At 47.8% G+C, this 22976-nt stretch overlaps 1 protein-coding gene across 3 annotated transcripts; it reads left to right on the top strand.

Moving 5' to 3' along the window:
• Positions 1-2032: 2032 nt before the first annotated feature.
• On the top strand, positions 2033-21194 carry ZBTB21 (zinc finger and BTB domain containing 21). 3 transcript variants are annotated; one of them, XM_087818433.1, is made up of 3 exons: positions 2033-2118; positions 11060-11290; positions 13960-21194. In XM_087818433.1, exons 2-3 carry the CDS (start codon positions 11238-11240, stop codon positions 17147-17149), a joined length of 3243 nt encoding a protein of 1080 aa, XP_087674559.1. In that variant the 5' UTR covers positions 2033-2118; positions 11060-11237; the 3' UTR covers positions 17150-21194. The 3 variants fall into 3 exon arrangements, with proteins under 3 accessions (XP_087674559.1, XP_016076488.1, XP_016076497.1); XM_016221002.2 differs by lacking the exon at positions 11060-11290 and having other exon boundaries at positions 2034-2118; XM_016221011.2 differs by lacking the exons at positions 2033-2118; positions 11060-11290 and adding an exon at positions 13324-13573.
• The last annotated feature ends 1782 nt before the right edge of the window (positions 21195-22976 follow it).

Raw genomic sequence — 22976 nt, 5'->3', positions numbered from 1 at the left:
AGGCTGAGAACCAGGGTTAGATGAGAGAGAGACAATCCAGGGGAATGAGGCATCACTAAGCAAGCAGATCTGAAAAATGAGTCAGTGCAGAGAATCACAGGTCTAGGCGGCCGACTGAAAGAGTGAAAGTTTCTGCTGGATTTGGCAGTCAAGTCCCTTCCAGTGAAATGGCGAGGGCGAAAGCCCGACCACACGGCCTAGTGGGGAGACATCGTGAGGGAGAAAGTCCGACCACAAGGCCTAGTGGGGAGACACCGCGAGGGCAAAAGCCCCACCACGTAGCCTAGTGGGGAGACAACGCAAGGGCAAAAGCCCAACCACGCGGCCCAATGGGCAGACACCGGTGCGTATCCTGCTGAGGCAGCTAGAACGGGACCAGGTGCAGGGAGGCTGCTTTTGGCAAACGCTGTGAACAGGAAACCTGGCTGGCAGCTCTGGCTCCTGCCACATAGCGTGGTCCTTATCTTCACACCTGTACCACGGGCTAACCACATGCAGTCGCCCGGCCTAAACGCAGGGGACCCCAAAAACCCAAGGCCCTTTGGAAGACTGGAAATCACTGGTGCATTCTGCCTTCTTTTACGTCAAAACCACTTTTCGCAATACCACCATTCAGTTCAAAACACAGACAACTTTTGAAAGGTTTAAACAGCTGTAGGAGAAAGTTTTTAGGGGCAAGTCTCTTCCTTCGAGACCAAGAGTCCTCTTAAAATGAGTGAGTCTGACAACAGAGCTGGTGGTTTTGACACAAGCGTTTCATCTTTACCCACCGAATGCAAGGTGACTTCTTACGCATGCCCCTCAAGCACTTCATACGTCACCTGGGGTCATGTGCAAAAATTCAACTTCAAAGAAGTTACACTTTTACCTGAAAATCAACACTTGAAAAACGTTAAACACCACGATGTTCTACCTAGCTTGTCCAACAGGACCTCTCTTTAGAGTCAATGTGCACAGTTTGGCGTCTGTCATATTAATTTTCTGGCTTTGACTGGAAGTGAAGGGAGCTTCCCAAACCGGTGTCTCTCTAAAATCTACATACACACACATAAAAGCCTGTAAAAAATAAAAATAAAAAAGTGAAGTGAGTTTTCTGATTAATGAACGTCTAATATTCACGCAGGAAAACTAAGAGATATGAAAACTAGAATGGATATTAGAGAAAACAAGTCAGCTGCCCAGTGGCCCCTGGGCTCGGCGCTGCTGGGAGGCGCTGCCAGGAGCGCGCCGGCGACCAGCAGATGCCAGGCGGCGCCCAGCGCGGCCCCCGCTGCCCCCAGAGCGAACCGGGCCCCGGTCACGCCAGTTCGCTCTCCGGCGGCCCTTCCGGATCGGATCCTCCGGTGGGAGAAAACGTTAGCGCTCATGGTCAGCACCTCCACAGCCGGCGCGCCTCCACGCGGGCCGCGCGGCTCCCGTGCTGCGGGCGACCCCCCGGGGAGCCCCCGGGGGCCGAACATCGCGGGCGCCGGTGCCCCGCCCGCCGCCGCCGCCCGCCCGGAGACCCAGAGCGGCTCGGGCTCCGGCACTTCCGGCCGCGGCGCGGACCTCCGAGGGGCGTGTGAAGGGGCCGCGGCACGCGCCGGGCCGGGGGCGGGGCGAACGGCCGCGACAGCCTCCCGGGGCGCGCGCCCCTCCCGCCGCCACCTCCTCTCACGGCCGCCAGGAGTCCGCCTCTGGCCGGGCGAGAGCGCGGAGCGGGAGGAAGGCGGGCGCCGGGAGGACGCTGGCGTCGGCTGGAGGAGGACGCGGGCGCGGTCCGGGCAGGAGCCGGGCACCGGAGGACGCGGTCGCGAAGCGAGCGGAAGGCGAGCGCGGGAGGACGCGGGCTGCGGCGCTGGCCGTTCTCCCTTCGGGCCCGTCCCTTCCTCGCCTCTTCTCGCCCCGCCCCTGCCCCGCCCCCTGCGCCGCGCGCCTCCCTCGCCCCGCCCCTGGGCCCCCGGCGGCCAATCACAGCGCCGCGCACGTGACGAGCGCTGCCTGCGATGACCTCATCCCTGGTGTGGGATGACGTCAAATTCAAGATGGATGGAATCACAGCGGCAGCGGCGGCTGCGGCGCGCGCGAGCCGAGTGTGAGCGGAAAGGGACCCGGCATCTGCCTCCGGGCTGAAGACCGGTGAGTAACTGTCACACCCCTCGCCCTGGGAGACCTGGGGGGCCCCGTGGGAGGCCAGAGCCTCCCCGCAAAACACAGCCTTTCCTGACGTAACTCTGAGGTGATTTCTCTCCTTTTTTTCCTCTCCTCCCGTGGGTTGCGGGCTCCGAGGGCTTCTGCGCGTGCGCCGGCTCCCTTCCCTCACCGAGCATGTCCTGGGCTCCCACGTAGCCGATTGTGCCTTCACACTGCGCATGCTCCTTTCCCGCACTTGGCCTCGCCCTCGCCACTGCGCACGCTCCGTCCCTCACTGGGCTTCCCTCGCCCCGCCAGGTGGCCCTGGGGGCGGGCGCGCCCGGCCTCCGCGCGAGCTACTGGGCCGAACGGTTGGGACGCCTTTTCGGTCAAGGGCGCGTGCTCCCGTCCGGCGCGGTTTGGGCGGCGGGCCGCTGGCCGCTGAGGGGCGCGCGAGCGTGCGCGGAAGCCGGAGGGGCGGTGGGACCCCCGCACCTGCCGCGGCCTGCGCCTCTACCCGCCGGTCCCTCGGGCCCCTCCTGGCGGCTGCCGGCTTCACCGACCCGTCAGTCAGTCAGTCAGTCAGTCAGTCAGTCAGTCAGACAGTCAGTCAGTCAGTCACCCAAGTCGACTCTGCTTTCCGCGCCCTTGCCTCCCGGCCGGCCCGCGGCCGAACGCCTGGACCCGGAGCGCACGCCTGTCCCCCAGGCCCTCGGGAAGACCCGTTCCCGTGACTCCCCGCCGCCGGCCTCGAGCGTTTCCGCCGGACTTGCGGACGGTCCCCCGCTCGGGAAAGCCCCGGTCTGAAGGCTGCGGCCGGCGGCGGCGGGGAGCCCCCACCCCGGAGCCTGCCGTGGCCGGAGCCCCCTCGTCCTGTGACGGGTCTCGCATCGCCCGGGTCGCGCGCGTATCGGGCTCCAGCTCCGCAGCTGCTGCAGAGGGGGTGCCCTTGGCTGTGGGAGCCCCCCGGCCTCGCCCGTAGCCCGGTGGCTGCGCGCTGCGGCTCGGCTCGGCCGTGCGGCGCTGCGCTGGGAGGCGTCAGGATTTTAGTCAGGATTTGCGGCGGGATCGCCTCCGTGGGGCGGGGGGTCCCCGTCCGGCTCCTGCCGCCCGCGCCGGAGGCCGGGGCGCTTACAGCACCGTCCGGATTGTTCCTCACGGCGGCCCTGAGTCATGGGCGAGGCCAGAAGATGGGCTCCTCCGCTCTAGGAGGGCTTCTCGGTGGCAGTTATTTTTCAAACTTCCCCCCAGCGCCCGGAGCCAGTGCCTCATCCATCCCTCATGACTAGTCGTCATTCCGTATAAATTTAAGCATCCCAAAATGTTGACGTTAAAAAGAAAGCAGAATTTCGGGGCACCGGCTTGCTTCAAAGTAACTTTAATTCATTCTTCTCGCACTGCTTGTGGAACGTGGGGTGTGCTTCATTCCGTGGGAATAAAAGTTGAAAAGGTTATGACTGCCCTGCCCTCGGGTTGACAGTGTTCAGGGCAGGAGGCATTAGTTAGGTTGCGACGGAAAAGGCGCCGAGTCGCCGAGGGGAGCCCCGGGCGGGGAGGAGGCAGCTGGAGGCAGGACTCGGCCGGGAGGGGCGGAGGCTGCTGGTTGGGGCCTGGCGGCGGAGCGGGGATGCGGGGATGCGCGGGACGGGCAGGGTCGCGCCTCCGCCCGGGACGCGTGGGACGGCCCGTAACGGGGCTCACTGGGCGCCGGACGGCCTGGGGTCCCCGGGAGAAGCGCAGGCAGATAAACAGGTCAGCGCCGTTGTCCAGTGGTAAACTAGGGCCCCAGGAACCCAGAGAAAGCTGCCGCCTGCTGGGCTCCGCGGCAGAGCCTGGAGCAGTAAAGGTGAGCAAGTCCAGTCTCAGGCCTCCCTGGGGCGATTGCTCTCCCTGCCCGGTAGACACCTGCCAGGCCTTGTGCTAAGCATTAGGGATGCACAGGTGGACACAAGGGCTCTCCCTTGTAGGGATTCCTGAAGGAGACATGAAAGCGTATCACTTGCAATAGTCGTGTTACTGCGGAGGGGTGGAGTGTTACGGTAGGTAGATGACTGAGCGCCTGGCTGCCAGCAGATTACTAGAGCTTTGTAGGAACAGTGACACTGAGCTGGGTCTTTCTGTAGAAGTTGGCCGAGTAAAGGGAAGGTAAGAAAGCTATTTTATTTTTAAATATGTCTTTATTGATTTTAGAGAGAGGAGGGGAGAGGGAGAGAGAGAGAGAAATGTCAGTGATGAGGATCATTGAGCAGCTGCCTCCTGCATGCCCCTCACTGGGGATCGAGCCCGGAACCGGGCATGTGACCTGACCGGGATTCGAACTGAGATCTCCTGGATCACAGGTCGATGTGCAACCGCTAGCCACACCGGCAGAGCAAGAAAGATATTTTAGATGGTAGATAACAGGTGTGCAGGTTTGTAGGGTGGATGGTAAGAAGTGTCAAATAAGGGTGGAGAGATGATTTGCAACCAGAGTATGAAGTGTCCTGTATGTCAGTCCAGTATTTAGATTTTATCTAGGAAGTAATAGGAAAATCAGTATAATATTCTAAAGCGGGGCAGTGGTGGGACCAGCTTTATGTTAGGAAGCAAAAGGCATGATTTCCACCCCTGTATGTCATTGGAATGTCAGAGTGTTGAAAATCAAATACTTTGTTATGCAAGGTATTGTGTTGAGCATTGTAAAGAGTCAAAAGATATTCAGTGGATTCTCAGTCCTTAAATAGCTTACAGTTCTGTTGGACGGACACGGGTGACTAACAATATTAGGCACTGAGTAAACACCACATAAAGGCTGCCACTCTGTAGTACAGGAGTTGAAAGGCGTACACTGAAGTAGTCAAGGAAGGTGTATTAGTTTGCTAGGGCTACCATGGCAAAGTACCACACACCAGATGGCTTACACAACAGAAATGTATTTTCTCTCAGTTCTGGAGCCTGGGAGACCAAAATTAAGGTATAGGCAGGGTTGATTTCTCCTGAGCCTCTCGTTTGCATGTAGATGGCCGTCTTCTCTCTGTCTTCACATCATCGAACCTCTGTTATGAGTATACCAGTCAGATTGGAGTAGGGCCCAAAGACCTCATTTTAATTTAATTACCCTTTAAAGACCATGTCCCCAATAACACATTTTGAGGTACTAGGGGTTAGAACTTAAGCGTATGAATGGGGGCGGGGAGGGGGCACAGTCCAGCCCATGACAGAGGCTTAATTAGAACTTGAGTTGAGCTTTGAAAGATTACTGTTGAGCTGAGTGGAGTGCTGGGGAGGGGTTAGAGGGGTGGGACGTTACAGATTGGGTGATAGAAGCAGCAACGTGTGCAGGTTGTGTCTCAGAGATGAGGTGTCTGAAGCAGGAAGTTACCACCAGGATAACTAAGGGGAAGAAAATCCAAAGAGTGGTTTGAAACCAAATTTCCAGAACCTTGGAGTACTCATTTTATAAATGTTGCATTTTAGCCTAATGAAGAACCATTGTTTTTGTTATTTTGTTTTTAAAGAGAGTCAAGCCTGGCTCTCTTCACTCAGTTCTTAAGTCTCAGCTGAAATGTCACATCAAGGCATTTCCTGAGCATCCTCTCCAAACCGCTAGCTACTCCACTCAGTCAAAGCACCCTATTTCTTTCCGTTATAACACTTAGCACAATTTGAACGCATCTTTTTTATTTGTTGCCCTGTCTATCGTCTGATTTACTTCACTAAAAAGTGGAGGCCTTGTCTATTTTGTGCACCCCTGGATTTCAGGTATATCTTATCATGCCTTCTTGCACATCTAATAGGAGCTCAGTTAAGTTGAATTAATAATAGTAATACTTAATGTTGACACCCGATGAATGATCAAAGCTTTGTTTTAGAAAGCTCAGCTGAGCAGCAGTGTATCGAATTTGGGAGGTATGACGGGAAGAATGAATACCACTTAGAAATATGTTAGGATCATTTAATAACAAGAACAGGAAAAAAGTTGATTAGGTTGAATAGGAAAAGGAATTTATTATAAAGATACAGGGTTGCTCTTGAGGTTTAAGGAAAAGCTAAGGAATTGGACTGGGAGAGATTAAAAACTGTGATATATAACTGCAGGAATGTGTGTAGCCGGGCACTGGCAGGCTGTACTCCCAGGCCACTGCTGAGATAAATCAGCTCCAATCATTTACAGCCTTTGTTGTCATTCTCAGGCCCCCGTTTCAGAGAGAAAGTTTCTAATCAGCTTGGCTTTGGTTGTATACCTACCCCTGAGCAAGGGAGGGCAGGCGTCAGCCTGTGCTTAGGGGGAGAAGGATAGTTCTTCCAAAGCCAAATCAAGGGCCTCCTGTAGCAGCAGGACGGAGGAGGAGTGGCTGTCGGGCGGCCAGGACCAGAGAGGCTCGTCTCACCCTAAACTGAGCTACAGTAGAGCCATTCAGCTGGAGGTGCCGAGAACACACCTTTAACCAAAACCAGACCTTCTCTAGAGACTGAAAATGTGGTGAGATGGAATTCAAGGCAGTGAGTGACATTACTCTCTTGAAGGATCAGATAAGCCAGGCTGGCTTTGAAATCTGAGGAGCTTCAGATAATTTCTGCATCTACGTTGACCTGGAGTGAGTGATGATAAGGCCTGAACTCGGAGCCGGCTTCCTGTCCCCATCTAATAGTAAAATCAAATGGAGAGAGTCAGCTAAATCCAGAGGTGAGGGTTTGGGGCGGAATAGTGTGTGTGTGTTTATATTTCAAAGTCAAATGTAGGTGCAGTTTCACTGTGTGTTTACTTTTTGTTACATTCATTTCTTCTCTTTATCCCAGTGCCAGTTTAGGACTACATAAGCAGTCCCCAGCATTCCAAAGGATTCTGTGCCCTGTGTTCAATTTTAGGTTAATACTTTAAATGTAAAGAGACATTTCCCTATAGAACTGGTAGTAAGAGTTTTGTGTGCTAGTCTTGCAGCTGATTTGATTTTTAATGTACTTTAGCTCTAATGCCAGCCTGAGTTTTCATCTCCAAAACTAGAAAGTTGGTGAGGTTATTTTGGTCCCTTCCCATCTTCCTTTCTGAGCCCCTTACTCATCTCCAAGTTTTTTTTTATCCAAGTGCTTACTGTGCTTGGCCTTTTTCTGTTTCTATCCCCAGAATGCTGTGTGTTCTAAAGTGGCCTGCCTTCCACTTATGCCCTTAAAAATCCTAACTCCTGCCCGGCCGGGCCTGGCTCAGCGGTTGAGCGTCGTCGATCCTAGGCAATCGGGGTTCGATTCCCCGTCAGGGCACATGCCCGGGTTGTGGGCTTGACCAATGACTCTCTCATAATTGATGTTTCTTTCTCTCTCTCTCTCTCCCTCTCCTTTCCTCTCTCTGAAATCAATAAAGATATATTTAAAAAAAAAAAAAATCCTAACTCCTTGCAACTGATCTAAATTTGGTATAAAGAGGAAATTATTTGCGCTGAATTAAATTATATTAAAATATGAATTCCCCGCTCCTCTTAGCATTTAGTGCCTGAGGAATTTGAGGTCACGGTATGAATTCATTTTCTGGAATCCAGTTGTGAAGGACTTTGGACCAGGGGAAGACTTCAGGAGTTTTGAAGCCCTGTTAGGATCAGATGAGTGTTTCTGAAAAGTATCTGCGGTAGAAATATGAAGAATGAAACCTGCAGTGTTACTGTGATAGTCAAGTGAGCTACGAGTCCCACCTTGCTGATGTCCCCCTGTCCACTCATCCACACACACACACCCTGGCCCAGTTAACTGTTTCCTGAAATCATTATTACCATATACTTCTTGTATCCTTCATCACGCATGTCTGTCTTGCCATGGCTACCAGAGAACAGGCAGCCAGCCAGCTCATTCATCTGCCGTCAGCAGCACCTCTTGTGATACGTGGCGTATAGCAGGCCCACATAACCATTCAGGAAAGGAAGGAAGTAAACTGTGTGCTTGCCATATAGGAAACACTATATGTATTAGGAACTTTCAAACATACTGTGTCTTTTGTTCATCATGAAAATCCTTTGTGATGGGTAGTGTTAGCCCCGCTCCTCAGGTTAAGGAAACCACTAGGACTCAGAAAGGTCGAGTGATCTTTGTAAGGTTACATATCTAACAGGTGGCAAAGCCAGGGTTTGAGGCAGGTACACTGATTTGAAAGTCTTTCCATGAATTGTTAACTGTAAAGACACTCTCATTTTGAAATTTCAGGAAACAGCATGAAATAGAAACAATTCAGGCAGAGTTTGGGAAGATACTTGTGTGCGGGGATCCAAGTGGTAAGCAAGCCAGCCCTGCTTCAGAATTTGGTTTTCCTGGGGGATTTCCTCCCAGCTTTTCTGACACTTATAAAGGGGACTTTTCTTTACATTTCACCCAGTTTTCTCTTAAGAGTGGAGGTTTTTCCACCATGACTAACATGGTATACCTGCACCGATGAGTCACGTAGAGACCAGCGAAGGAAAAGGTACAGGACATGGATGCAGTGGCAATGTGTTGTATACGTAAGAGCTTTTAAACTTATGATGCACTGTCTTCTATAAGTCAGAGGCTGATTATTCATAATTAAAACATACATGAGAAATTAGTTTGATGAGCCAGCAGATTTATGGGAGAGAGTGCATCCGGTAACAAAGCCAGCCTTGTCTGAGGGCAGAAGAACAGAAAAGGCAGCAGGTTTTGATAATTCAGTCGGCACATCCACCAGCCACAAAGGTTGTTTTGCTGGATCATCTCGTGGTATTTAGCAGTTATGGGTTTTTTTCCCCTTTCTGCCTTCATTCTTAATGTAGCATTTTATATTTTTAGTTGTTAAACTCCATAAATACACGAACTGTCATTGAAACACAAAAGTTTAAAGTGTTATTTGTTTGCAGCTCTACCAGGAAAGGGGCCATTGTTTTTAAGTTTTAGTAATTGAATTAAAAGTTAAAAGCAAGGGCCTCAACCTGAAGGTGAGGGGTCTGCCCTGCACTGTTGCTCCAGACATCTAGACCCTTTGTGCTGGGTACTGGAAAGGTGGGAGAAGTCATGCTCCTCTTACAGTCCTCTAGTGTAGTCCCCAGGGCCCTCAGGCCTCCATCCCCCCTCCAGCCTCAGTGCCTGCCTTCCCCTCCATGTATCCTTTGCTCCAGCCAGGCACCGTCTTGTCTCTGTGATGCTGGGCACACTGCTCCTGTCCTTGAAATGCCCTTCACCCTTCCTGACTCCTCCCATGTTCTTAACTTCTGCTTGTTCATAAGGCCTCTTACCCTGAATGTCTTCCCTGTTTCCCTCTCACCTGGATCAGTGCCATCACTTATTTGCCCTCTGTACTTCTGTACATACCCATCTGGTGCTTAGCATATTGGAGCGTGGTGACAGATTGGCTTGTCCTGTTCCCACGCAAGATTTCAAGCACCGTAAGGCAGGACCATGCCTGTCAGATTGGTATCTTCCACGTCTAGCCAGTTCTGGCACATGCTAGACGGGTGCCCAGCTATGAGAAGCATGTAACATGATGACTAAGAGTCCGGGCTCAGGCCACACTCCATACCCACTACTAACTGACTGGGTGACATTGAGCACATAACCTGACCTCTCAGTGCTTTTGTTTCCTAATTTGTGAAACAGACATGATGATAGCACCCAGCTCAGGTGTTTCTGTGAGAAGAGAGGAAACTAGAGGCTGGTAATATTGGGGTTGAGAGAGTGGCCTCTGAAGCCAGTCACCTGGTGTGAGTCCTGTTCTGCTGCTTACTGTCTATGTGACCTTGAGCGTGTTACTTATCCCTGCATGCCTTTGTTTCCTCATCTGTAAAATGGGGACAATTATAGTACCTACAGCCTAAGGTTTGTGTAAATACTGAGTTAATGAATGAAAATGTGTATAGTAGCATGTGGCCTTAAATGTTCAATTAGTGTTTGAGGGAATAGACTATAGAGTTGTTTATCAGGTATATCAGGAATTGGGACATGCTTAGCTAGTTCTTGGGCAAGGAGTCTCATTGATGACTCTAAGTGGAAGTTACAGTCAAATGAATACTTTTAATTCCCAAATAATTTTCAGTGACAGTAACTGTTTCTCTTAAACTCAACTCTGAGTGACTTATTGTTCCCTGATTTCCAGATGTTTTTGTTCAAAGATTGTAGAAGCCTGTGGTTCAGGGGATTGGAAGAGAAAACAGGGATGATAATTTGAAGAAAGCAAAAGGAGGAAGCTTTTCTAAACAATGAAAAATGAGAAAACGTTGACCTTTGGCAGTAGGAATAGAGTGTAGGTGCTGTGTGGAATAGCATCTGCTCACGCTCAGGGACAGAATCTCACTCGGTGTTATCTTCACACAGTTCTTCAGCCTCTACCTATAGTTTCAGGTTCCTTTGGGGTCTTATGGATTCCCCCAAAGGCAGACCCTGAGGCAAGGGTTCCGATGCAGATGTTTATTTGGGAAGTGATCCCAGGAAGCACAAGAAAGGTTGTAGGGAAAGTGAAGCAGGGAAAGGTGCCCGTAAAGGGTACATTAATGAATAGGTATCTGTTAGCGTTTAAAATATCAAAGCTGAATTCCTGAAAAAAATCTGAACCGATTTTTCTATCAAATTTTATCTCAAGTAATGGCATCCTTCCGGCTGTCCTGGTAGAGCTCTTGGAGACACCCTTATCTGCTCACCTTATCCTCTACAGTCAGTCCGTCAGAAATCCTAATGACTGCTTCAGTCTCCACTGCTGCTGCCCTGGTCCAGGCGCCATTGTGTCTCACCTGCATCACTGAGGTAGACTCCTAACTGGTCCAGTCTGCCATCGTGTCTCCCCTGGATCTTTGCATTAGAGCCCTAGCCCACCCAGACACCATAGTGTCTTGTGGATCATTGCAGTAGATTCCTAGCTGGTCCAGGCCACCATCGTGTCTCACCTGTTTCATTGCAGCACAATCCTAGCTGGCCCCCCAGCTTCCACCCTTTCCCTATTTTCCATGGTCCAGATACTTTTAAACATAATTCCTCTGCACAGAATCTTCCCATGGCTGCCCAGTTACTCCTGGTAAGAAGCACAGTTATCAACGCGTCCACCCAGCCCTGCACAGCCTCTCCTCGTGTCATCCTCCATGGCTTCCTCGGCTGTGCTCCGGCCCTGCTGTTACCTTGGCTCTCCCCTCTGCCTGTAACGCTCTTCCTCAGTGATCATCCTCATGGCTCATCCTTGCCTTCTTCGGGCCTTCTCAGATGCCATTTTATTGAATGAGTAAGTGGTAACAATGACTGTTTTCTCATTTAATCCTCACAAGAGCATCGTTGAGGCTCAGAAAGGTTGATTAGCCTAGAGCACTGACTTTCACCCTGCCTTGACTCTGACCCACAGGAAGGAGTGTATTGTACATCCCAACCCAGTACTTGCTTACATGTGTGGATGTGTGCACAGAAGTGAAACGAGCCCCACAAGGTCGTAGTTAGCCTTGCTACAGTTGAGACGTTCTGGCGTTTTCCCTCTGCCCTAGTCATTTTTTTATTACCAGTTTCATACCACTAAATTGATTTTAAGAAACCCCTTTGAAAAATACTTGTCGAGCTTTTGATTCTGCATCTGTTGCTTTTCCCTGTGGCAACATCTGAACTAGCTTTCTCAAAAATTATTAGCACTAAAACCTGTTTAGTGCTTGGCTGAGTTGATACGTGTGGCATTATAACCTTATTTCTCTCTCTGCTGATCTCTGTAAAAGATGGCAAGAGTTTCCTTGCACATAAGATGTGTGATTATAAAGACAATACTGCAGGGTTAAGTGAGAAATTAAGATGGCTAACAGAAAGGGAAAAGTACCTTTATCAAGCAATCACAGAGGAATTAAAATTCACCACCTATATGAAATAATGATGGGCAGAAACGAACAGAAACTCGGTGAAGTCCGACTGAGGTGATAGTGAACAGGCTACAGGCTTTGTCCCCAGAAGCAAAGTCATGCCTCTGAGTTGGTTAAATTGAGTCAACACTGTAATGGAGTCAGAATACTATCAAGAACATGGTGTACGATGCTTGGTCACTCCAGGTAGGTGACCTACCAGACTCTTGTTGTGGGCTCTTCTGAAGAGCCCAGGCCTGGTTGAGCAGCAGAGGCTGGTCCTTTGAAGCCAGAGGAGAACCTGCACATGCCAGATATGTAGTTTGGTGTATTGACAGCTTGCCTCTAGCGAATGATAGAACTGTCACAAATAGGCTTGGTTACTGTGAATCCATTTTAATATTAAAAGTGAATGTCATGGCTCTTAAGGAAAAGGTGGCATTATAAAATCAAACTACAGAGATGAGGTGTTACAGTGACAGAGCCTACGTGAAGGCTCAGACTTGGAGTCGAGTACCACCTCTTCACGAAAAGGCTCTTTGTCCAGAACACAGGTGGGGGTTCTTCTGAACCTCCCCCTTTTTTTGATACTGAGTTAAATGCCTATTAATCCTGCAATTTTTGAAAATTGCTCAACATTTGTCAAGTTCTTAACTATGTATGAGATGCTAGCTCACCTCATCTTTGCAACGACCAGAATGGAGGGCATGGTCCATGTCCCATTTCAAGGAAGAGACCTGATAATCAGAGAGGCTGATGAAGAGCAAGGGAGGTGCCAGCATTTCAACCCCAGCATCTCGGGCAGAGCCTGCACCCAGTTTGTGTCTCGCCTTTACATTTGAATTAGTAATAATTTAGTTTAGACCCACACCAAAGTTTCCTTTGTGCTGTTGTCAGACGTGATTTGGTAAGGAAATAATATTCAGGAGGTTGCAAGGTGTTTAGCATAAAAATGAAAACAAAGTCTTATTCTTTAACATTTCTAACCTTTGTTAAATAGTAATTAGGATACAGTAGTAAGTAGCAAATGATTTTTCACTTTCCAAATTTGTGCCTATTTTTAAAGGTCTGGTGAGACCTCTACTTCGCAACCCATTCTTAGCAATTCACATTGCAGATAAATGTACCCAGTTGTGGGGAGGAAGAAACTGTCCTCTATCCTTCTAGGGTTTTTCGGCTGGTCTAATAATTAAATCTACATGAGACAGGTTAACGAGAAAATAACCAAATTTAATTACATATGAGAACCCCACATACAGGAGCGGTTCAGAGACAGGCAGGGACAATGAGGGACGTGTGACATTCTGAGCTAAGGATGAGGTAAGGCACCTGGGGCTACAGAGGAGAGGAGGGTCATTGCAGGACGGTAAGAAGAGCAGATGTCAGTAATTAGTAGTTTGCCCTGCTCTATAGAGAGGTCAAAAGGGTTATCTGATAATTTTATTATGAGCAAGGTCCCTAATTCAATTCTTCTAGGTTGTTGGGGATGGGGGGAGGGCAAAGTTTCCCTTGGGGTCTCAGTTGCCTTTAGCTCAAAATAACCTACATACCACAGAGGCACATCTTGGGTGACTCTTTCTGAACCCCTGCCCAGTAATAAGAGGATTTCCTTAGGAATTGAGGACTTAAGGCATTTCAGTACTTCGTACTCGTTCTCTGGACTAATAAGGACAGAACCAAACGGAAGATGGGTAAGACCTCTTCCATTTATTATAATAATAATAATAATAATAATAATAATAATAAACTGTTATTTTCAAATACTGCTTCTGTATGTAACTGCCAAGTTCTGCAGCCCTTTGGATGGTCTGAAAATTCCTGTGTTACAGTCTTTAGTTCCTGAAGTCCTTCAATTTTAATGATTCATCATCTACTTACACCATGAGACTTGTTTCCTCATATTTTTCGTGTTATTTAAATAAGATTGTTTATCCAAAAAGCTTTTGTGTACCTGTAATATGCTAAATATTGGCACCTCTGAAAAGACAGCTGGTAGTCCCTGCCCTTGAGGAGCGTTTTGCCTGGTGGAGAGCTTTTCACTGCGTTGTTCATAATAACTTTACACTTTTTCTTTCAGATACGCCCAGGCGATGGAGGGATTGCAGCATTACATCAACCCAGCACATGCCATCTCTCTCCTGAGTGCGCTCAACGAGGAGCGCCTCAAAGGACAGCTGTGCGATGTGCTTCTGATTGTTGGAGACCAGAAGTTTCGAGCTCATAAAAATGTCTTAGCTGCCAGCAGTGAATACTTTCATAGTTTGTTCACAGATAAGGCGAATGAGTCACAAACTGTATTTCAGCTTGACTTTTGTGAGCCAGATGCTTTTGACAACGTCCTGAACTACATTTATTCCTCATCTCTCTTTGTTGAGAAAGGCAGCCTCGCCGCTGTGCAGGAGCTGGGCTACAGCCTTGGGATATCTTTCCTGACTAACATTGTCTCTAAAACACCTCAAGCACCCTTCCCAATATGTCCCAACAGAAAAAGACTATTCGTAGAACATGATGAAAACAGTTCTCAAAAGAGAAGTGTCATTGTCTGTCAAAGCAGGAATGAAGCACAAGGGAAGACCGTGAGTCCAAGTCCCCCCGATCTAAGCCATACTTCCCGGCCCTCCCCGAGCATTGCAGTCAAGGCCAATACCAGTAAGCCACACGTTCCCAAACCAATTGAACCACTTCATGATTTGTCATCAACTGAAAAGAGTTGGCCAAAGGATGGTTCTGTGGGATACGCAAAGCCTCTTGAGCGTTCTGGATCTTTGGATGATACAAACAGAAGCGGTCTGGTGAAAAGGAATGCAGCCCTGCCTTCTGCACCTCCGCAGGACAGAGAGGCAGTGGATGACAGGCCCGGAGGAAGCAGTCAGCTGCCCAAAGGAAAAGCTATAGAGCTGGCTTTGAAAAGGCCACGGCCACCTGTTCTGGCTCTTCGAAGCTCATCAGAGACCCCCTATCTATTAAAAGAAACTAACAGAGGAAATGGCCCGGGCGAGGACAGGAACTTGTTGTACTATTCAAAGTTGGGCTTGGTGATCCCGTCCAGTGGGTCTGCGTCTGCAAACCAGAGCATCGACAGAAGTGGCCCGCTGGTTAAGAGCCTCCTGCGACGGTCACTGTCGATGGACAGCCAGGTTCCTGTCTACTCACCCTCAATAGATTTGAAATCTTCCCAGGGGTCACCTGCAGGGCCAAGCGACACACCAGGGAATGTGTTTTGTGCTATATCTCAAAAGTCATCTTCAAAAGAGGGTAGTGAGAAACCAGCCCCGGGTGATGGGGCTCCAGCCGCACCGCCACACCGCCTCAGGTCCTTCAGTGCTTCTCAGTCCATGGAGAGGGAAGGTGCCCCCCCTGTTGCCGAGGTTCGAATCAAAACAGAGCCCCGGAGCCCCCCGGCGGATCCCTCCGACATCATTCGGGTCACTGTGGGAGACGCCGCCGCGGCAGCGTCCAGCTCAAGAGACCTTACTCTGAAAACAGAAGATGACCAAAAAGACATGAGCAGACTCCCAGCAAAAAGGAGGTTCCAGGCGGACCGCAGGCTGCCGTTGAAGAAGCTAAAGGTGGACGCGCATGGCTCTCTGGTGGCGGAAGAGAATCTTGAGGAAAGCTCAGGCCCCCCTCTCGGCGCAGACTTTCCAGATTCTGACTTGAGCAGAGATGCATTTGGTGAGTCAGAGGGAACAAGACCAAACAGAAAGTTTAAGTGCAGACATTGCCTTAAGATCTTTAGGTCAACCGCAGGCCTTCACCGGCACGTTAACATGTACCACAACCCAGAAAAGCCCTACGCTTGCGACATCTGTCACAAGCGGTTTCACACAAACTTCAAGGTGTGGACCCACTGTCAGACCCAGCACGGCATAGTGAGGAACCCATCGCCGGCCTCCAGTTCACATGCCGTTCTGGACGAAAAGTTCCAAAGAAAGCTGATTGACATAGTGAGAGAGAGAGAGATTAAGAAGGCCCTGATCATTAAGTTGAGGCGCAGCAAGCCCGGTTTTCAGGGGCAGAGTAGTTCCCCAGCTCAAGTCATCAAGAGGAACTTGAGGTCGCGAGCCAAAGGCGTGTACATTTGTACTTACTGTGGAAAGGCCTATCGCTTTCTCTCTCAGTTCAAACAGCACATAAAGATGCACCCGGGAGAGAAGCCCCTTGGAGGACACAAGGTCGCTAAGCCGAAAGCGCCCGCTCTTGACGGTCCGGTAGAGAGCAAGGAGGTTTTCCAGTGCCGCCTCTGTAACGCTAAGCTCTCTTCTCTCCTAGAGCAAGGCAGCCATGAGCGACTGTGCCGAAATGCCACCGTGTGCCCCTACTGCAGCCTTAGGTTCTTTTCGCCTGAGCTCAAGCACGAGCACGAGAGCAAGTGTGAGTACAAGAAGCTGACGTGCCTCGAGTGCATGCGCACCTTCAAGTCCTCCTTCAGCATTTGGCGGCACCAGGTTGAAGTCCACAATCAGAACACCATGGCTCCAGCTGAAAACTTCTCCTTACCCCTCCTAGACCACAACGGAGAAGTCCCCAGCTCCTCCAGGCCCCAGGCCCAGCCTGAACCTCAGAAAGCAAACCACGTTGTCGCAGCAAAGGATGACAGCGCCTTCAGTGACTGCTCAGAGCAAGTCAACTTCGATTCAGAAGATTCCTCCTGTCTCCCCGAAGACCTCAGCCTTTCGAAGCAACTGAAGATCCAAGTCAAAGAGGAGCCTTTGGAGGAAGCTGAGGAAGTGGCGCCTGAGGCCAGCACGGCTCCCAAAGAGGCAGCTTCGAGCAAGGACCCGGGACTATGGCCCTGTGAGAAGTGTGGCAAGACCTTCACGGCGCCCAAGCAGCTGGAGCGGCACCAGGAGCTCTTGTGTTCCGTGAAACCCTTCATCTGTCACGTCTGCAACAAGGCTTTTCGCACCAATTTCCGGCTCTGGAGTCACTTCCAGTCCCATATGTCTCAGGCTACAGAGGACTCGGCACATAAAGAATCTGAAGCGTGCCCTGTTCCCACAAACTCTCCGTCACCGCCGCCTCTGCCCCCACCCCCACCACTGCCCAAGATCCAGCCCCTGGAGCCCAACAGTCCAACGGGTGTGTCTGAAAATGCAGCTCCGGCCACAGAGAAACTGTTTGTGCCCCAGGAATCAGACACACTTTTTTACCATGCCCCACCCCTTTCAGCAATCACATTTAAAAGACAGTTCATGTGTAAACTTTGCCATAGGACATTCAAGACCGCATTTAGTCTTTGGAGTCATGAACAAACCCACAATTGAAAGACCTCCCCTTTCACCTGTAACGAATGGGGGCGGTCTCCAGATTTCAGCCTAAGTTGTGAAATGCATCATAAGAAGCAAAATATTTTTTACAAAAGAATAATAAAGGTTGGAAATTGTTATACTTGAGTATAAGTTTGAGGTAAACTGATGTTAATTAGTAATGTCCTTACTCAACTTAGGAAAACTCTAAAAAATACTGTGTTTCTGGTCCTTGCAGTCACAGGACGACCTGACTTCATTGATGTTGAAATTGATTGGTCTTGGCTGTTTGCATGGTTCCTCATTCCACAGTATCGGTATAGTCTCCTACTTGGGGTGGTTTTGTTTGCTTACTGATTTGCAGTTAGTGAAGTACTAACTGATTTGCAGTTAAAGGATTTCTTCTTTTGATTATATCAGACACCTAAGTTCTAGTTAAGTCTCAGCCATGTTCTTAAGTCCAGAACTCATCAGGAAGGAGTGGAGTAGTTTGCAGTGTTGATTTAGGTCTTTAGAATACTCTAGCAATAAAAAAATGATAAACCTCAACTTTAACAAGTTAGATCCTGACACTTGATAAAAAATATTTGGCATTTCGTGGTCATGTAGAACTCTTGTATGAAAATTGTGAGAAATTTACATCAGCAATAGTAATACTTAGGTTTTTGTAAGAGAAAAACTTGCTCTTGGGTCATTTAATGTAATTATTGATGGAAAACCTGGGAGATGAAAATGTTGAGATTTCTGGGAGGCCTCAGGTCGTTTTACAGGCTTCAGCACTGACTGGCTCAGTACTCAGGCTTCTGCTGCGCTCTGTCCATGTCACAGTTCCAAGTTCAGCCCAGCATCGGAAGGACTTAAAGATTTGGTTTTCTCTGGCTTATGCTGCCACACATTGAAAAATCTGAGTGTATTTGGGACAAAGATAACATGGCACCGATTTTGAAATTAACAACATTAGTATAACAAATAAGGTCAGGACCTATATTCACAGAGTCAGCCCTGTGACTCTGAATCCCCGAATTCCCAATCACCACTTCCAGAGGCTCAAAGCAGAGGGAGAAACCCCACACTGCAGTCTGCACGTGCTTTTCAGAAACGATGTTGACAATATGCAGTTTCCTACCTCTTTGTCTTGTGATCGGTTCTGTTAGAGTTTGTTGGAGTTTGTCGTGGTAAAACATCCATAGTGAAACCATCCTGCTTTAGGCCACTGCTTAGCGTTTTCTAAGTAGGTGTTAAAGTACTATCAAGGGTCCAAAATTAGTTTTTCTTTCTTCTTTTGGCCCATGGGGTTTGGGCTTGTTTTTTTCTATTTTGTATAAGTTGTAATGAAAAGCCTTTCAGTAGGTGTTATCCAAAGTTCAAGAGGCTGTTTCAAAAGGAACAATTTTTATTTCACTTGTGTGGGGTGGTTAGACATAGGAAAGTAGGAAAATTGGGGGAAACACAAAATCCTTTTAAGGTAGTGATATGGGTTAAGACTCCCAAGTTTATTATTTTTTTTATAAGTTATTCTTTCAAATAAAAAATTAACTGCTGTGAGTAAGAAATACTGTACTGGGTACTTAAATTTGTCTCCAGCAGAAAAGAACTCCTCCTCCACCTCACTGCCCACATTCCAGAGTGAAGGTGGTGGGAAAGACCTTCTCTTTGTCTGAAATAAGCATTTTTGTAAAATACTAATTGACTTTGTACATTATAGAAATTGCATATGAATTTCTACCTTTTATTCTTTCATTTGAAAACTCAGAAGTCCCAAAATATTTGTGTAGTTACTTCCTGTTTCTGCTCTTACCTTAAACTTGATGGCAAAAGGAAAGTAAAATTAAGTTACAGTTAATGGTTATCAGCATCTTTATGTTTTCTTGAAGAAATCTATGCATTTTAAAGACCAAGCTAAAGCATACAATTTTATGTCAGACATTAGGATGTATTATTGTCCGTCGAGTTCGTTCCCTGTGCGATGTGGTGGTTCTTACTCTGAACACCTGGGTAGCTATCACTTCAGGAGACAGTTTCCCTCAGAGTGGTCATCGCTTTGGCTGGTTGAGTGTCTAACAATCCCGTGACACGGTATCTTGGCATTGTAAATTCAGCATCCAGGACTTGAACCTTTATGCCACTTTTGTGAGGTTTTTTAATAAAAGTTAATCAGTAAAAAATATTTTTGATCTAAATAGAGGCTCTGCAAATCTCTTAGGCTTTAAGAGTTGCCAGTGGTTTGACTTGTTAGCCCACATTTTTGTCTAGGCAAGGAACATAAGATTTCAGATAAAATTTTGAACCAAAAACATTTATAATGCAGTTCTGGTTTTTCTATTACTTTTTATACTGTACCTTAAAAAAGCATTAGGCTGAAAGAGTTTATTTTGGTGGTCAAAATAAATTATGCTTCCACTTGTGTAACTATTTTAAACATTAAGAAGTAAAATAATGAGAGACAAGTTAATTGCTTTATTCAATAAGCAGGTTTCTAGGAATTTTCCTTGGTAGGCAAATACTTGGTATAAGACAGCTTGGTCTTTCATTGTTGCTGCTCTTTAGCAAATATATTCTTGAAAACGTTTTTTCTGATTGTAATTTGTTTTTGAAAATGTAGAAAGCTCATTATTCCTTATAAGAAAGTGTTCAGGTTGCCTGCTTTTTTATGCAGTTGTGGAAAGAATGTAAGATGTTTTAATATATTCTTTGTTGATCTGAGAACTTGTTACTGAATCATTTTCTTCACGCTGGGAAGGGAGGGAACATCGTAAAATGCGTGTTTTTATCAAGGTAAGCAATGGAGGCAACAAATAGTGCACATTTTTTATAGTAATGTTTCAAGATGAGTAGAGTATTTCCCTTTAAAACTGGTTATGATTCGTATGCAATTATACTTTTATCAAAATATACACTTGATAAGTCAACTGTGATGTCATGTGCATCTGTGAGGAGATGTGCGTGGTCCTTGGCTCCTGATCTGGAACCAGTCGTAATAGCCTTCTCTTTAAAAATACGCTCCAGCAGTTACTGGGGATACTTTAATCCATACTCTGCACCCACTGGTGCTGAGAATACAACATGGCCTTCCATGGAGGCAGGGGGCATTTTCACCTGTGGGCCACCGGACGGGGTGAGGGGAGAGATTAATTCTGAAGTCAGCCCTGTTCCCTGTGCGTGTATGTGTGTGTGCGTGGATGTGCGTGCGTGTGGGTGTGCGTGTACACATGCAACCATAATCTGAAACTCTAGGAAGTAAATTTGAATTTTCTTAAAACGTAATTAGATGTCATCCTTTACAGGTGTCTTTATAAATTGCACTAGTTAATATTGGAATATTACGAGTCCATTTCATCAGTTTCTGATGTCTCGATGTTTTTGCAATAATTGTGAAAAGCATTGATTTAAATAATGCTAACACATTCTTTACTAAGTTCTTTAACACTGGCCTTTTTAAGTTTTAGAGATGGATTTTTCTCTTGTGGCTCTAGCACTTTAAGAAGTTTGGTGTTTGCCTGGTTTTTGCCATGTTTGTTCAGTGCTCAGTGTTCTCGGCTCCGGGGTTTCCACCCAGCTGGGAGGGACCGGACAGGACAGGGCCAGCGGCGTGTGGGTCTAGAGGAGAAAGTGAGTGTCAGCTTTTCAGCAACTCCTCGGAGAGATGGTCACTCGGGAACCAAAGCATTTTCCTGTAAATCTGTAAAATAGTTGAACTCAGTGCTCTTTGTTCATCTATTAGTGCCGTCCAGGTTTTCCAGTCATACTTGGTTAACACTGATTTTCAAAAAGTGATAATTTCTTATTGACATTAATCCAAGACTTACTTCAAAACTTTCATTAAATAAATGCTTATTGTTGAAAGAAAAGCAAATGTGGTTTTAAAATTGTGTATATTTTGTTGTTATATCCTTTGCAGAATATTTTGTTATTTGATTTTATTTAGGAATAAGCTTCTTTGGACAAATAGGATTTCTGTGGAATGTTAGCTCATTGCTTATTCATATCCAATTCTGTTGTCTGTTTACTTTGCTTAAATCTTGACTAAGAATGATGGGAGTCAATAAATTTGTACTGTATTTTGTTTTGAGTCTCAGTCTCACTGGTATGTTTTGGACTTTGATAACAATGATTAATAGCATTTAAATTTATGAAAGGGAAGAAAAACCCTTCTATTTGGCCAATATGAGTAGCCATCTACAAGCTGTAAGACTGTAATTTTCCCCAGCAGTTCCTGGTTGCTTGGAGAATCATTTGCACTAAAGCTTCACTTAATTTGGGCCCCACCAATATAACTAAAACCACATAAGCAGCACTCTGCCTTGCCACCTTTTTCTTTACTGTTCAAATTAGTATTTTTTAAAAATTGTGGGGTAAATACGTAAGAAGAACGTTTTCAAGCGCCCTGCATTGACATTTTAGCATAGCAGTTGACAAGCTAGTTTTCTTTCATAGTTTCAAGGCTTCCGGAAGTGTTGTAGCATCTTCTTCCTTCTGATGTGGCTCCTCTGTAGCACCGGCATGTACTAACTTTACTTTGGTAGGTTAGTGTTCCCTGTGACGTGAGGAGCTGGGCTGTGGATTTCGGATCATCACCAACCTGGCTGTGGAAACGGAAGGAGGGAAGGAGACGGACTGGGATGGTCATTGCTGAGTCCCTCCACCCGGGCTTGCACTTGCCTCTTTGGATGGTTTCAGTTTCCTTGCCTGACACCCTAAACTAGTCTTTCTGGGGAACCCCTGGCTACAAGTTTCTTGAACACATCACACCGGGAATAAATGGCAGAATTCTATCTGAATCCCTTTTGGCCCTCCTGTTCAATTTTCACCAAATAACTTTGTTTTAAACACTTATAGCCGCCCTTTCTTAGTAACGACAAGCCTTCCGAGGTTTGGGATCATTGTGTTCCTGTCGAATCCTCCTTGGTCTTAGGCACACACTCATTTTCACCCAGCCGTTCCGGCTGAGACTCAGCTCTGTTAGTGTCAGCTCTTGTGAACAGTGGAGTTGAGAGGCAGGTATTCTTTGTACAAGGTTTACACCTGTGGTCATAGAAGCACTTGGAAAATAAAGCACAGTGCAGCCCTACTGTGCGTGAATTTGGGTGTCATGATCAGCCGTGGGACCCCATTCTTGGCAGCGGGGCCCTGTGGTTGGTGGTTGACCTCACGGTGATGCAAACCAGCGTTTTGCCCAGCTTGAGTGTCAGCGTGGTTGCATAATTTCTTCCAGGAGATACTTCCGGGCCCCTACTCATCCACTCCTCACCCCAGCCCAAAGTAGTGCCCCCCACGTGTTCCCAGAAAACCCTGGCATAGCCCAGGCACTCTGCTTTAACGACGTGCGGTCTGTCCAACAAGACTGGACGGGCCCACGGGCGGGGGCTGTGTCTCCTCTGTTTCCAGGGCCCGGGAAAGGGAAGGGGCCTAGTTAGTATTTGAAAAATACATACAGCAAGGAACTCTTGTCAACCAGCCTATTTTCAGCTGTTCTATTAGAAGAGAACTTGTTGAATGTCTCTGCATATATTCCCCAGACTTTGATCCAGCTCCTCAGAGACCCAGAGTGTGTTTTAGTTTTATGTGGTCCTCAGCTCCAGAAGGAATGGAAATGCCCAGGCGGCTGGTCTTAGATGGGCGTGTCCTTTGGATCATGAATGCCATGTGCTCGTTTTGGGTGTGTGCATGCCTTGTGAGTGTTGCTGGCACTGCCCAGGTGCCCATTAGGCCACCTCAGTGCGGCGAGTTGTCTGGAGAAACTCATCAGTAAGCCTAAGAATAGCAATAGCTAATGACTAGTTATCACCAGTTTCGTAGTCACAGCTCACAGTGAAGTGTTCACTGCCAGGGAAGCACTGTGCACGTG

Source organism: Miniopterus natalensis, chromosome 6, assembly GCF_054644295.1.
Source record: "Miniopterus natalensis isolate mMinNat1 chromosome 6, mMinNat1.hap1, whole genome shotgun sequence".
In the NCBI taxonomy this organism is placed as follows: Eukaryota; Metazoa; Chordata; class Mammalia; order Chiroptera; family Miniopteridae; genus Miniopterus; species Miniopterus natalensis.
The sequence above is the reverse complement of the archived record's forward strand: the minus strand, read 5'-3'. Positions and strand labels throughout refer to the sequence as shown.